Here is a 15,216-nt window from a genome sequence, read left to right on the forward strand (position 1 = left end):
TCAGTAATCATTATGCTTCTTCTTATTTACATTCCTTCCTTCCTTCTCTAACAGATGTGGCTGCCATACAAACCCTACTCTCCACAGGTGGCTGCTGTAGAACATGTAAAGTGTCGCGCCTGGCACGCCTCTTACTGTTGCTGGCTGCCTCTGGATGGTAAAGTGGGAGCTTTTGCAAATTCCACAGGAAGTACCATAATAATATAAAGCAAAACCAAAAGATGTTGGTGTGAGATGATAAAAGTACATCCGGTTCTAACATTTCTCCTTCTAACTGATGAACATGATATAAACCAACCGAAATAAATAAATGAGGTAAATAAACTAATAAAGCAAACAACTTAGATGCAGGCAACACCAATGACGGCCTATCTACTTCTTATTTATTTGTCCGTTGTCAAGTTAGTGTCCATTGTCAACATCCTTATCACAATGATTATTATCACGTGTGTAATAATGTCTGATAAGGTAAAAAGCCCCAAGACAAAGGAACCTGCCAATTTACTCTAGATGTGATGCTATTGTCTAATTACCATTATTATTGTTATTATTATCATCATTATTATTGGTCGTAGCAGTAATAGTAGTAGTGCATTTGGTTTTACTTTGAAAAGCTGAAGCGGATGTGTCTGCTCTGACCTCACTAACTTATGTAAAGCTAGCTCCCTGCGATTAGCCACGTCATGTAAACTTAGCAGTGGAGCAGTTCTGATATAAAGGCAACGAGGGGTCGCGGTTTTTGGGGGGTATTAGTTCATTTTCAAAGAGGAGCGTTTATTTCAGGGTTGTAACTCGGCAGGAATCGTATGGAAAGATGTCAGATATCGGGGACTGGTTCAGAAGCATCCCTTTCATTACCCGGTCCTGGTTTGCTGCATCGATTGTCGTTCCCTTTATTGGGAAACTAGGATTGGTAGATTTCAGGAACCTTATGCTGTTTCCGGAGCTGGTCTTTAACAGATTTCATGTAAGTTTTTCTTGACTCTGTTTACCTGTGTGTGTTGGAGGAGCCGATAAACGCTATGGTTGTTGTGTTTTGTGGTCGGTTAGTTAGCAGGTGGCTAGCAAGGCTCACTCAGCAGGCCTGAGCTGTATGACAGCCAATGAGAGAGCGAGACGCAGGAGGCTACGACTTCCGGACGCTGTCAAAATGCTACTTAATTTAGCAACACTGAAATAAGGTGTAAATATAACATCAGTGCTAAAAAAGTATTTTAACTACCAGAGATGGTAACGTAGCCGTCGCCGAATTGTTGCATTTTAGGTATTTGATGGGATAAAAGCAGATCGTTTTCAGGTGCTGTAGTTGTACATGCCACAAGGCGGAGAGGAATTTTTGAATATTTTACGAATTGTAAAGGGACTTTCCTACTCTGAAATGAGCCATTCTGGCATCATTCGTACTGTAAATCACTCCGGCCACAGCAAGGTTAACAGTGAGGTTGTACAAGGTTAGGATGCGGGATGTGAATATGTATCCTAAAAGTCTCACTCAGGGCAAAATAGCCCCGGCGAACTAGTTACTTGCTGTGGTGGAAAGTTACTCACTCAAGCACTTATTACAAAGTTGAGGTGCATGTACTTTACTTTTAATAAAATATATATAAATACATTTAAAATGTATTTTACAGCTATAGTTAGTGGTTACTTTGAAGAATAAGATTTTATTATTACCTAAAGATATATTGTCAGTTTATAAAATCTGATGCATTGTTAGAGATTAAACTACTTAACAATATACAGTATGTAGTAGTTACAGTGAGCTCCACCTTCACCAGCCACAGCAGTAAAATGATATTTCCACATTAACAATGTGGAAATTCAGTAACAATAACCCATTAATATAATAGATATAAAATTTAAATCAAACTCACACAAGCCACTTGCAAGCATAATAGCAGAATTACTGTGTTTACTTTTGATACCTTTTTTAAGTACATATTTCTGTTGACACTTCTGTACTTTTTTTTAAAGGTAAGGTTTTGAATGCAGGACTTTTACATGTATTGGACTATTTTTATGTGGCATTGCTATTTTGACTTAAGTAAAGGGTTTGACTACTTCTTCCATAACGTGAGTAATCATTACACTTTCTGTAGTGTGGTGTGACAGCTACAATAGGTTACTGATGTCTCAAAGAAACACAGGCAGTGCTGCAGCTGAGTAGCTTATTATTGTATTACTCTGTTTGCTTCGAGTTGTTTTGTCACTTGGCAACCAAATAAGAAATTGAATCTCAACCTTGTGATATACTGTAGGCTATTGATAACATGATTAATTTCTTTATTACTAAAAGGCTGTTCAGTCAGTGCAATATATAAGCTCCTGAATATCTTTCATAGACCCTTGTAGTTTCCTCTGCCATACTTTAATGTCATTAAAGTCCTGCTGTCTCTGTGGTGGTAAAGGAAAGAGGATACCTGTTCTGTCATCACTGTAACTATTATGCTGTCTCATATGGCTTCAGAGGGGAGCTGGTGGACGAAGAAGTCAGCTTTTTAACTAACCATGAGTGGAAGTTTATTCCAAATTCAAATGCTGTAAAGCTGAAGCCATATCCATATCCATCTATTGTGGAAATATGGACAATGTCAGTAAATAATAAGAAATACTCAGTTAGCAGCTGTTGGTATTTTGATTAGGGCCAAAACTAACGGTTATTCTAATTATTGATGAATCTGTTCAATATTTTTTCACTGTATTGATTCATTGTTTAGTCTATGAAATGCCAAAAACAAAGTGGAAAAATTCCCATCACAAGGTGCGGGAGCCCAAGGTCAGATTTGAGAGGCTAGACTTGGAGAAGGTTTGGCATTTTTGCTGAAAAGATTCGTCGAATATCAAAATTGTTGCAGTTTAATTTTCTATCAAGTGAGTAAGTAATTAATCAACTACATAACTGCTCTAATATAATTGTACTAAAATAAAAATGTCGGAATTGTATCCTGTCATTTTCCCCTTGATTAATTGTAATTTAACACAGAAAATGCCCATCAACCCTTGAGTCACTACTTAAATGCTGTATTGATCTGACGTCTGTTGCCATCAAACAAACACATTTGAATCTAATTGTGAGTTAACGGACTCTGCAGAGGAACACCTTTTTCAGTGCTTAGAAGACGTCATGTGTGTTACAAGCACAGCCTTGAAAGTCTGGATCTGCTATGTTGATGTCTTACTACATTTGTAGTAGATTAATGTCTTTTCTGGTTGTTTCAGATCTGGAGACCAGTGACAGCCACCCTGTATTTCCCAATAACCCCTAATACTGGGTTCTTGTACATGGTCAACCTGTATTTCCTCTACCACTACTCCTCTCGGCTTGAGACAGGTGAGACTACTGGCCTCAAAGACTTGCACGCATGCAGTCACACACACTGAATGCTATTTTTGTCAAGCTAATCTTTTTCTTGGTATTGTTTTCCAGGGGCGTTTGATAGCAGACCTGCAGACTACATCTTCATGCTCTTCTTCAACTGGATATGCATTGTTGTATCCTTTTTGACTGGCATCACAAAATACCAAACCCTTTTAAAACCTTCAATTTTATATGAGAAATTGCAATCTACCTACAGTAAATCATTCCTTCAATACCTAGGATTACATCCTTGTTAGCCTGTTTTCCACGCCACCATTGATTCTAACTCTCTGCTGCTTTCTTTGCCCCTCTGCATTACTCTTTCATCCATCTTTTCTGTACCCCTCTCTCTCTCTCTGCAGCACTGTGCCATGTCAGAGTGGCCCTGTGCCAGTGGCCCAGTGTCAGTCTACCCCTGCAGAGCTGAGAAACCTAATCTAGGTCACATGCAGCAGCAGCAGTACAGCCCGGCCCACATCTCGACACAGTGTCGTTTTGTCAGGAGTTCAGCTCTGATTGTCGGCTTGTCTGGCTTCAGACATTTCTTGTTTATAAGATCAATTTGGGCAAAATCCTGTTCTCCTTAAACCTGATTTAAATCAAGCATTCAGTTTTTGTCACCACAGGCAAATTGTGGGAATGGGTGCAAATAAAAATAAAAAAAGTGGGAGTGTGAGAGGTTAGCCGAGGTCTGTTTGGCCAATGTCAGATGCCTTGCTAAAGGGGAAGAGGCAGAAGTGGTGGGTCACAGTCAGGCAGTGTGGGGATTTGAACTGGCAACCTTCCAGCCATCAGCTGCTCTAATCTTAAGGCTCCAGCTGTCATTGTATTGAGCCACGAGGTTGTTGTCCTTGACTCTAGCTGTAGATAGTTGGGCTGCTGATGAACATGCGGGTGAGAATCCTCTCTCTCTGTATTTAGACCACAACATGAGATTATGACCAATGTATACTGTATATAAAGCTTATAGCAATTGTTTGCAATTATCACTTAAGATCTAAGGAGTGTTTCATGATGAAAAATTACCACTTAAACTGGGCTTACTTAAAGGAAAAGTTTGACATTTTGGGAAATGCGCTTATTCACTTTCTTAAATATGTGATCGATATCACTCTGTACACGTCTGTACGCAGAGTACGAAGCTAACACCAGCAACTTTAAACCTCACTTAGACGCAGTTTTACGGGGGGGTATGTACTGGACTACAGTAGTTCTTGGTTGGGACCAGTAGAGTCTCCACTGATTGCCTGGCAACTGGTCACGGCCAAGAAATAGGCTGTTTTTTTTTTTTTTTGTTGTACGGATTAAACAAATAAGATACGACATGTTAACTCGTGAATGTTAGAGGTGCTGGTAAGCAGAGCCAGGCTCGCTGTTTTCCACTTTTTCCAGTCTTTGTGCTAGCTTTGTAGCTTCATATTTGTTGCCGTACATCACTGTTGTGAGAGTGGTATCGATCTTCTCATCTAGTATTAGCAAACTTTTAACTCTCTGCCAGAAAGCAAGTAAGCTTCTTTTTTTTTTAAATTACAAAATGTAGAACTATTCCTCTAAGTCAGTCAGGCTGATTTGGCTAGTTTTCAGTCGCCTCAGGCTTAACCAGTGTTACAATCAATCTGCCCAACTAAAACTAAGAGTGTTTTCTTAAAAGTTCCTCCCTGAATGTTCCCCCATACTGCTGCACTGTGACCATGTGTCAGTTATCTGCACAGTATTCCGGTCAACATTTATGCTTTTAAATGCACCGCAGTTAAAATAAGCTGATAAATATCTTGGCTAATTAAGTGCCATTTTCACCATTTGTTTCATTTTTAAATGTCACAATTAATTAAACAGACAAACCAGAAATACGCCTTTTTAAAAAAACAAAAATAAATCACCAGGCTGGGGTCCTATTTGATATGTCAAAGTTAAGCTGCTTCATAAGTGTCTTGTACATTATTTTTCAGGACGTACAATACAAAGAATGTTCATATTACTTGCACATCAAAAACTAGCAGTTCTTCAACCAGGCTTGACTTTGTCTGATCACATTAGCTCTGAGTCGGCTTTATGAAACTGCTTAATCCTGGTTCAGTTTGTTAGGCTTATTCAAGACAGGCGTTTCACAATAAGCCCTCCTTTTGCGGAGCCACATTTATGAAACACCCCTCAGATGTTATGTGATATTGCACTTGCAAAAAAAATCAGGTGACCAAAACTTTGGTCCCAAACCCCACGCTTTGAAAAAAAGTTTTCCACAGCTGTCTTGTTGATGCTGTTTGGCTGGACTGAATCTCATACATTGTTGTTCATGTTGTTGTTATCAGCTGCTGATGATCCCACTGATCATGTCAGTACTCTATGTCTGGGCTCAGTTCAACAAAGACATGATTGTGTCCTTCTGGTTCGGAACACGATTCAAGGTACCTCATGTTTTATCACCAACACTCGTTACATCACCAGTTTTATCGAGTCTTATTAAATCTCATATTTCACAGTAATATCAGAACACATAAAATAGCATGTTTACCATGTGATTATTATTCCACATAATATTTACTACCTGAATGTGAAGCCCTGTGGAAATAATTTTAATAGTCATATTAATGATGATATTTTCTGTTGCTCTGTCCTAGGCCCATTATCTACCTTGGGTCATCCTGGTTTTCAACTTCATTATTGGAGGCTCGTAAGTAACTATTTTTACAAGTAACTAATTTTAATTAACTATAAATGTAAATTCACTGTCTTTAAATTAATAAGGGTCTCTGGGTATAGCCTGAGAAACCCTCTTATGCAGTATGTTTAAGTGTTTAAACTGAATGTGTTCGTGTTACATCAGCACTGTGTAATGTTATTTCTGTACGGTTCAATTCACCTTCTTCTCTTTGCAGGTTTGTGAATGAACTGACAGGGAACCTGGTGGGTCACCTCTACTTCTTCCTCATGTTCAAATACCCCATGGACCTGGGGGGACGCTCCTTCCTCACCACACCAGAGTTCTTGTAAGTTTTTTTTTTTTTTTTTTTTCAACCCAGGTTTTATGTTTTGGCCTCTATTCGCTTTAGTTAGAACAATTTACTCACCAACTTCATTGCTGAGATTTGGGAATGTCGAGGATGTGCTAAACACAGCTTTAAAGCAAGACTATGTAACGTTTGAGTGAAGAAATAACACTTTTTTTCCTCTTACACACGAAAATTCATAAGCAATAAAATACAGCCTTATGTCATCACACTCAAGTGTTTTGCTGCTTCAGCCTTACTCGGTCTCATTAGCTTATTGTGGCTAATATTAGCTAATGTTTGCAAACGTACGATAGATTTTTATGTGTTACTGAGCTTCTCTAATTGCACTGCTGTTACACTATGTTTTAGGATTTATCATTATGCCATAATTTCTACCTGGGGCTGCTGTTTAAAGTTACACAGGCTTACCTAAACCACTTGTTTGGAAGACAAAAACAAAAATGAAAGTTAAGTCTACCATCTGTTCTTTGTAAAAGTGCATGCAGGAACAACTGCATAAAGAAATGGATCTGGAATGGACCAGATCTCAGGATAGAATTACACATTGTTTTACTTAAAAAAAAACAAAACAAAACAAAACAACAACACTGCCACTAAGTTTTCTAGAAATTATTGCTTGATCACCTGCTTACAAAGTAGTGTTAAATTCCTCCACTTCAAATCTGTTTTAAAGATCATACACCTCCCGTCTCATTCCTTTGCATATCTCTCTCCTCCTCTCTCCAGGTATCGGTTCTTCCCTAACAGGAGGGGAGGGGTGTCGGGCTTTGGAGTCCCTCCCAGCAGGAGACCTGCTGCCCAGGAACCAGCGGGAGGAGGCGGGGGAGGAGGACGTCACAATTGGGGCCAAGGCAACCGTCTGGGTGGTGAATGAGCAGAGAGCCACGCCCCCCCTCCCTTTGCTCCCAATAACAAATTGTGGAGCAGTTGCTGTTTATTCACATTCAGTTTTAAAAGATACAACAGGATGAAATTTGAGGAAGCACGCATTTTAATCAGGACCGCACAGCAGGACTCAGACTCTGTCTATAGGCTCAATTCACCAAGTAAAGCCAGCTTTACTATTACTACTACTGCCGATGTGTCCATGTGAAGCAGATAGAAGAAAATATGAATAAATAGATTTTTTTTTTGAATGTAATGATTCTTGATCTCCCCTTCCCTTCTTCCTTTCTGTCCTCTTCTTTTCACCCCCTGCATTTTCTCCACACCCTGCCATTGGACTGTCAAGACAAGAGATGTTGCAGCTGCACACCAGCACGCTGTGGATTTGGATTCTTGTGTTCCTGTTCTCTCTGTGATGCCATATCAGATTACATTGTAATTACCAACGCACTGGCAGTGTGCTCTCAGCAGAACATGAGCAAAGCTATTTAGAGAGCACTGTTTCCAGGTCTGAATTTACATGTGTAAAATGTTTTTTAAGCCTTTGTGGCACAGACTTGATCTTTCTGTCTTAAGATCTGATCTTAACCAAAATGAGGTGACGATGGGATTTTGCTCTTTTTTTTTTGTAAATATAACAATTGTTTATTGAAAGGATGAGCGAGTCTGAGTGTGTAATTATCTGTGTACTATCCATGTTTCCTTAATGCAACACAGAGGCAACACTTGGATAAAACCTTTTTATTCTCAGAGCTCAGCCAATTATATGCCAGTGTGGCTGGCTGGCTCACTATATGTACAATATACAATTAGGGCTGACACTATTATTCTCTATCAATTATATTTGTGATTAATCACTTGTTCTGTCAGTCTTGTTCTATTGTCAGAAAATGGTGAAAAATGCTTTGCTAGTTTGGTCTGACAACAGTCCAAAACCAAAAGTTACTAATTTTACTATGACACAAAACAAAGTAAAGCTGCAACTCCTCACAGTTTAGAAGTCTGATCTAGGTAACTGCTAGGTGCCGATTATTTTTCTGTCAATCGTTTTATCGACTAATTGTTTCAGCTTTATAGACAATATGTATAGTTTTATTCTCCAGTTTATTGCAGTTCATGTTTTTTTTTTTAATGCAAATGCAATGACGCAAACGTGCTCCGACTCTGTTTTGGTTGAATTTGGCAATTGCATTTGAACAATGTGCACATAAAGCTGGAATTATGCTTCTGTGAACCTATGCACAGAAGGGTGCTAATGGGTAAACCTAGGTTACAGAGGAGCTGATGCGCACACCTAAATTTCGACTACTTCGTGTTGTGCGGACCTGCACGTCAAGCAAGTTGATAGATTGATTCCACTCCTGCCAGGAGTCGGGTTTGACAAATGTAAATGTACTACATACAAGTATAAAATAAACTGCCAGACATCTATCTGAGCAACCTCCAATTGCCTACATGCAGCCTGGAGAAGCAGCAAACATCCCTGATAAATCATTGGAAGTTGTGTTGCTCAAACTTAAATTGATAGTTAATGTTGTATATGCAACCTACAATAATTTACATAGTAGGCTGATGGAAGTGAGGAAGGTTTTTGTTATGTTGTTCCACTGACAGTTATGGAGTTGCCACTTAATCTGCAAATAGCAACAGACTAAAGGTGTACAACGACCCCTAACATTTACAGTGTTTTGCACTAACATGTTTCCCATGGTCAAAATCAAGTCCTATTAGGGACTCTTGACTAACAAATTGTGAGATGGAATAATTGGAGCTGCTTAAGCGTGTTTGATTAAAAATGGGCTTGAACAAATGCACCGCTTGATGTGAAAAAGACCCTGTCGAGTTCAACCAAACCAGATATATAGTTGTAACAAGTCTAAGTGACCTGATAAGCCTGTGTACACTGGCTTTCTGTCTAACTTGTTTTGCACAAAATGATTTTGTACTGAAGTAAACAATTAATGTTAATCAGTCTCCCTGTACGTTGTCCAAACTCAGGTTTTTGAAGCATACAATTTACAGTGGAAGACCAAGATGTTTTACAGTTGGTTGTGTATTTATTGACTTACAGCAGACTTAAAGTAGAAAATGAAAATGCAAGCGGTTTTCCGCACTAGCCAAACAAATGTACAGTATCCCAGATACTTATCTGAACATGAAACTAAAGCAGCAGCAACAAGACGTTCAGCCAGCAAACAGCCATACACCTGCTGTTCAAACCAGTTTTAAATGACAGTTCAACTTAACTTAACTTGCACAAATATTGCAAGCACTTGCAATTTGAGCCATACATCACAGAGATCCCTTTAAATCATTTTAGGAAATGAGTTGGTAAAAATGAAAATTGTTGAAGCACATGCAAGCAGTCCATGACAGCTGTGGCTGTTGTGATATTCCAAATGCTTTTTGCTGTTTTTCAGGAAATTAGCACAGGTTTGATCATTTATCTCTGTGACTTGCAGATTCATTAACCACTGTTTCAGGTGTTCTGAACTGACGGTATAGAAATCAACTAAAGCCAATCCAGCTTTGAATCGAAGGACCCTCCAAAGGCCAGAAAGTCTAGAGAGAAGAGGACACAGCTGAGCAAAATGGATATCTGAAATGGCTCAAATAAAGGAGCTTCAGTTATTTTATCATGCGTGGAACACTTTAGCCAGAATGTTCTTGGTAAGTTCAGTCAAGAATATTTCAAGTTTTTAAAACAAAGAAGTGATAAACTGAAATTATCATCACCAGTCTGTACTGTACCCAGGTCTGAGACAGACAGCAAATGTTAGATAAGAGAGCTGAAAAGGCAGCATGGTGTGATCAAACAGACACTCCACTCTCTTCTCTATGTGATTAATCATTTCTATATCAGGAAAGAGAACATTCTGTACTGTTTAAGCCTCTTCAACATGCCTCAGGCACTGATGCAAGAACCAGCGGATTAGAAAAGATTCCAGAAGTATAGTACGTACAGTGCATTCATTCATTTCGCTCTTGTCATTCATTTGTCTTGGTCTGCCCATGTGGCTGTTTGTGTTCATTCAGTCTGACCTCTCAGCAGTGAGGCTGTAACTGTGTTCAGATTACCCAAAGCACTGTCACTCCTAACTGCACCTGTCGCACTTTTGAGTGATTTCCACCTTCACCAGCGTACTTCTATGAGGGCGAGTCAAGGTGACGCTGCAGGAGAAAAAGGAAAAGTAACTGTTTCCCAACAGTTTGAGATGAAGTGGCCTAGCATGTAAATATCTATCACTACTATGGGGATATATGCAAGTGCCATCAAAGACTACTCATAATGAGTAGAGCGCAGGTATGATTCTCAAAAAAATAAGCAAATAACAGACTATCATAGACTTTGATCTTAAAAACAACAACAAAAAAAAAACATTCCAGATTTTGGGGCACCAGTCAGACTTTTTTTTTTTTTTTTTTTTTTTTTAAATGTAACAAAACTTGCCCTCCCAGTGAAACTGTACAAACTTTTTTTGTAATACAGAAAAATATTTACAAGGGTGCTTCTTTAAAAAAACAACAAAAAAACAAAACAAGTGTAGTAGTAGTAGTAAGAACAATGCATCAAGTCCAGCTTTGGCACTCCTCTTAATGTCAGCATCTGCACCACCTTCAGTGCTTGAACAGTGGAACCTACAAAGTCCCTGGCGCTTTGTGATGACATCATAGGCAGACAGTTACATCACTGGTTCCACATTTGGTCGTCTTGAATTGTTGCATGATGGTCGGTGACTCAGCAGTCAATGATTTACTCGACCTGGAAAAGAATCGGACAGAAACGGACTGAAATTAAACACATGGGTCAATTCCTCTTCTACACATTTTTTAAGTAAAACTCACTGTTCTCCCTCCTATGTTCAAAGGAAATGCATTTCATTGTTTTATTAATTTTGTTTCCAGATTATAATTTAAAATACTTGATTATTTCTAACATTATCAGTGACCATCACAATCAAACTATGTGCAAAATACCATCTTTTTGGCAGTAAATATTTTATTGGCTACAAAAGTGCAAATTATTCTAAAAAGAACTAGAAATTAAACTACCCTTCGTTCTGCCTTCCTGTGACAGTAACGATGTGTATGGGTGTGTGTGTCGGCTTTCTAATGATGGTGTGGTCCAAATATCATCCTGCCACCTTTTTGAAAGACCAATCAGAGGTAATTACATCCTAATAACTTCCTGGGTAGATGGAGGCTGCAGCTGTGGCATCTTAAAGGAACAGTTCATTATTATTTATGCGAGGCCTCCCTCCATCCATTCTCTATAGCCAGTTATTCCTGTCAGGGTTATGGAGGGTTGGAGCATATTCCAGCATGCATTGAGACAACGGCAGGGAAACACCACAGCCTATAGGACAGCAGCAGCCATGTCCTACTTCCTACTACTTCTTGGTTTCACCCACATTTAACCCTTTTGCGATTGGTACAGAGGTAGTAAAATATTTATTACAGACTTTAAAGCTGCACTAATCAGTATTTTTATGTGTGTCAAATGATAATGTGCTATGTGAAAAGAGTTGCTCCTACAGACGAACCAACAGCGAATTATCCCTCGACTCTGCAGTTCCCCTTGGCTCAATGGAACATTTTAGCATCTTTCAGCTAACTGTTTTGGTTTTACGATCTGAAACTACTGTTTTGGTTCACTTCTATCAACATCAGGTGGCCAGAAATACAACTTTAAATGAATGCGATTGTTGCTTTATGTCTGCTGAAACTGTAAACAGGCAATAGTTTGCTAAAAAGTTAGCCATATAAGCTTTAAAAGCCCACAATATGTCAGACTTAAGTAAAATGGTCACAGCAGTCTGATGGCAGTAAACTGTTTCAGCTTCCACAATCACTGCTCCTCCTGGTGGATAGATAAAGCATTGCAACTTCCACACATGGTGCTTAGGGGCATAATGAGTCGGGGCTGCATTCACTACGTCATTGGGGGTCTTATTTCTCATTGCAGTTGGCTGCATCTGTACTAGTTTTCTTTAGAAGGATATTTCACCAGTTTAACTTACCATCAACCAGTGACCCTGCCAGGTTGCTCCAAGGTCAGAACGTCTGTGTCTGTTGCCAGCCTCTGTCTTTCCATGCCTTCTTCACTCTCCTCCCCCACTGCCACAGTCACCTTTACCCACCTGGCACAGAAACAGACATAAAGTTTAAACACAAACAGACTCCTTCTAGGAACTAGAAACAAAACTCAAAAGGAATATTTTTATTTGCACATTGAATGGTTCAGTTAAAAATGCCATAAACCTTGCATGAAAATCTAGTTGATGCAACAAATACCAAGTGCAAAGAATGGAGTAATTCAGCAACCCAAATTGCGATGCCCATACAGTGCTGTATTTTTAGACTGTTTTCACAAATAAATCTTAAAATAACTCCTCAGATATTCCTTTAAAAAAAAAATCTAATATTAACAGTAAGCTGATTTTTTTTGTCTTTGTAACATGAATCTCACACCAGAAAATAAATATAGGATAAAAGAAATGTTTCCCTTTCTCCACCCACCTCCCTTTGTCAGCAGTGCTAGAGCTGGTCTGGTCCAGTCTGGTCCGGCTCAGGTCCGTCACACTGTGGGCTAATCTGTCAGTCAACCACTGGACTTTGTCTTGGTCAGACAGCTTGGAGTGCTCTGTAGCTACTGCTGTGTTCTCACCAGCCTCCTCCACTGCACCAACGGTTTTAGAATTAGAAATGTGCACAACAACCGAGAAAACAAAGTCAAACAAAGGTATAAAACACTTTGCAAAATGATATTAAGAGGGAAAAAACAAACAAACAAACAAAAAAAACCAACTCTACTCCATGTTCTCCTCCAAAACTCACCTTTCACAGCCTTGACTTCCAAGGAAACACACTGTTTTTTCTCAGAACTCTGGCCATTCTGTTCTTGGCCAGCTTTCTTCTGCTCTGCAAGGTTTTGGTTTTGGAAACCTTCCATCCAATCCAGAGTTTCACCGTTCTTCAGTGCTGAGCGGTGGTCCTTGAACCAGCGGACAATGTCGGTGCGCCCTAGGCTTGTTTGGACCTCCAGCTGGCTGTACTCCTCAGGAGATGGCCACTGAGTCCGACAGAACATCTGTCAAGACAGATTATGTGACCAAACATTGCACACCATAAAAAACATAAAATTCACGGTTACATACAAAAACAAATTGCGTTATTGTTCCTGTGTAATAAACAAACTCAAAGCTCTGAATTCGAAGATCTGCAATTGGGTAAAGTAAAAGATAGTTTGTGCCTTGCTTTTCTATAAAGAGCACATGTCTGCAAAGTCTTTTGCCAAAGTGCATGGTTAAGAGATACACTCATAATTGATCAACAACAGCTTCACCTGTACTTTGAGTTTAGTGCTAATTAGCAAATGTTAGCATGTTATCACGCTTAGTGGATGGATGGATGGATAGATAGGTGTATTTTCCCTCACCTTTAAGTGCATATCGCTAATAATACTTACATGCATTTACTCAAGTGACATTTTCAATGAAGGACTTTTACTTGTAAAGAGTATTTTTATATTGCAGTATTGCTACTTTCACTTAAGTAAAGGATCTAAATACTTCCTCCACCACTGAACATGCTAAACTAAGATAGGAAGCACGGTAAATATTATACCTGCTAAACATCAGTATGTTAGCATTGAGAGCATGTTAGCATGCTGTTAGAATTTAGATTAAAACAATGATGTGCCTAAATAGAGCCTCAGAGAGCCACTAGCATGGCTGTGGACTCATATTCTTGTTTAAAAATGTTTTATGTAATTTCTTCCTACCTAGATACAATTTTATTGATGGAAACACAATGTAATTATAACAGTCACAAACACTTGCCTCTTTTACTTTCATATACTTTACTGCAATGTGTCAATTCTTGCCAAATTCTCTCTAGCAGTAAAACATAGAACATGCTCGCAGGTGCTCACAGGAGAGTAGTTGACGTAGCCATCACATTGGTCATTTTTAACAATTCAGCTGTTTACCTTAATGTACTATGTGGGTTTGGATGATATGATAAATACATTGGCTATTGTTGATAGGCTTAATATATGGCTGATGGACTTTCTTTTTGGCAGGTTTAAATCCACACATGCAAAGAAATCAAACCATAGATGTCCATAAATTAAGTTATGTATAATAATGTTATATGACACAGGGAAAAAGTATTTGAACACACTTACTGAAATTCATTTAATACTTTGTACAAAAGCCTGTGTTGGTAATGACTGCTTCAAAACGCCTCTTGTATGGAGAAACGAGTTGCATGCATTGCTGAAGTGTGATTTTGGCCCATTCTTCCACACAGTCTTCAAATCTTGAAGGTTCTGGGGGCCTCTTCTATGAACTTTGATCTTTAGTTCTTTCCATAGATTTTCAATTGGATTCAGGTGTCAGGTGATTGGCTGGGCCATTCTAGCAGCTTTATTTTCTTGCTCTGAAAACAATTGAGAGTTTCCTTGGCTGTATGTTTGGGATCATTGTCTTGCTGAAATGTCCACCCTCGTTTCATCTTCATCATCCTGGTAGATGGCAGCAGATTTTTTATCAAGAACGACTCTGTACATTTTTCCATTCATCCATCCTTCAATTATATGAAGTTTGCCAGTACCGTATGCTGAAAAACAGCCCCTCACCATAATGTTTCTACCTCCAAACTTGTAACTGTTGGTGTGGTGTTTTGGGGGTGATGTGCAGTGCCATTTCTCCTCCAAACATGATGTGTATTATGGCATCCAAAGAGTTAAATTTTGGTCTCATCTGAACATATTCTCCCAGTGTGTCACAAGCTTGTCCAAATGTTGTGCAAAACTAAATTAGCTTCAACATGCTTTTTCTTCAGTAACGGAGCCTTGCGTGGTGAGCGTGCATACAGGCCATGACAGTTGAGTGCATTACTTATCGTTTTCTTTTAAACAATTGTACCTGCTAATTCCAGGTCCTTCTGAAGCTGTCC

At 39.0% G+C, this 15,216-nt stretch overlaps 2 protein-coding genes across 3 annotated transcripts in view; one reads left to right on the top strand and one right to left on the bottom strand.

Moving 5' to 3' along the window:
* The first annotated feature begins 618 nt into the window (after positions 1-618).
* derl1 (derlin 1) lies at positions 619-7,911 on the top strand. Its single transcript, XM_044206678.1, has 8 exons — positions 619-967; positions 3,220-3,331; positions 3,428-3,492; positions 4,226-4,252; positions 5,668-5,763; positions 5,977-6,029; positions 6,235-6,345; positions 7,096-7,911. Exons 1-8 carry the CDS (start codon positions 815-817, stop codon positions 7,241-7,243), a joined length of 765 nt encoding a protein of 254 aa, XP_044062613.1. The 5' UTR covers positions 619-814; the 3' UTR covers positions 7,244-7,911.
* A 1,378-nt stretch (positions 7,912-9,289) lies between these two features.
* zhx2a (zinc fingers and homeoboxes 2a) overlaps positions 9,290-15,216 on the bottom strand; it is a 29,821-nt gene continuing 23,894 nt past the window's right edge. For both annotated transcript variants that reach the window (XM_044206677.1, XM_044206676.1), the window contains exons 10-13: positions 13,093-13,345; positions 12,775-12,934; positions 12,276-12,395; positions 9,290-11,017 (exon numbers count right to left, since the gene is read on the bottom strand). In XM_044206677.1, the coding sequence (XP_044062612.1) occupies positions 12,278-12,395; positions 12,775-12,934; positions 13,093-13,345 (531 nt within the window). In that variant the 3' untranslated portion in view covers positions 9,290-11,017; positions 12,276-12,277. The remainder of the gene's footprint in view (positions 11,018-12,275; positions 12,396-12,774; positions 12,935-13,092; positions 13,346-15,216) is intronic.

The sequence above is a fragment of the Siniperca chuatsi genome, linkage group LG9, assembly GCF_020085105.1.
Source record: "Siniperca chuatsi isolate FFG_IHB_CAS linkage group LG9, ASM2008510v1, whole genome shotgun sequence".
NCBI lineage: Eukaryota > Metazoa > Chordata > Actinopteri > Centrarchiformes > Sinipercidae > Siniperca > Siniperca chuatsi.

Coding starts and splice junctions, on each gene's coding strand:
- derl1 (XM_044206678.1), top strand. CDS start 815: ATGTCAGATATCGGGGACTGGTTCAGAAGCATCCCTTTCATTACCCGG. Junction 3,332..3,427: donor CTCCTCTCGGCTTGAGACAG/GTGAGACTACTG, acceptor ATTGTTTTCCAG/GGGCGTTTGATAGCAGACCT. Junction 5,764..5,976: donor GGTTCGGAACACGATTCAAG/GTACCTCATGTT, acceptor GCTCTGTCCTAG/GCCCATTATCTACCTTGGGT.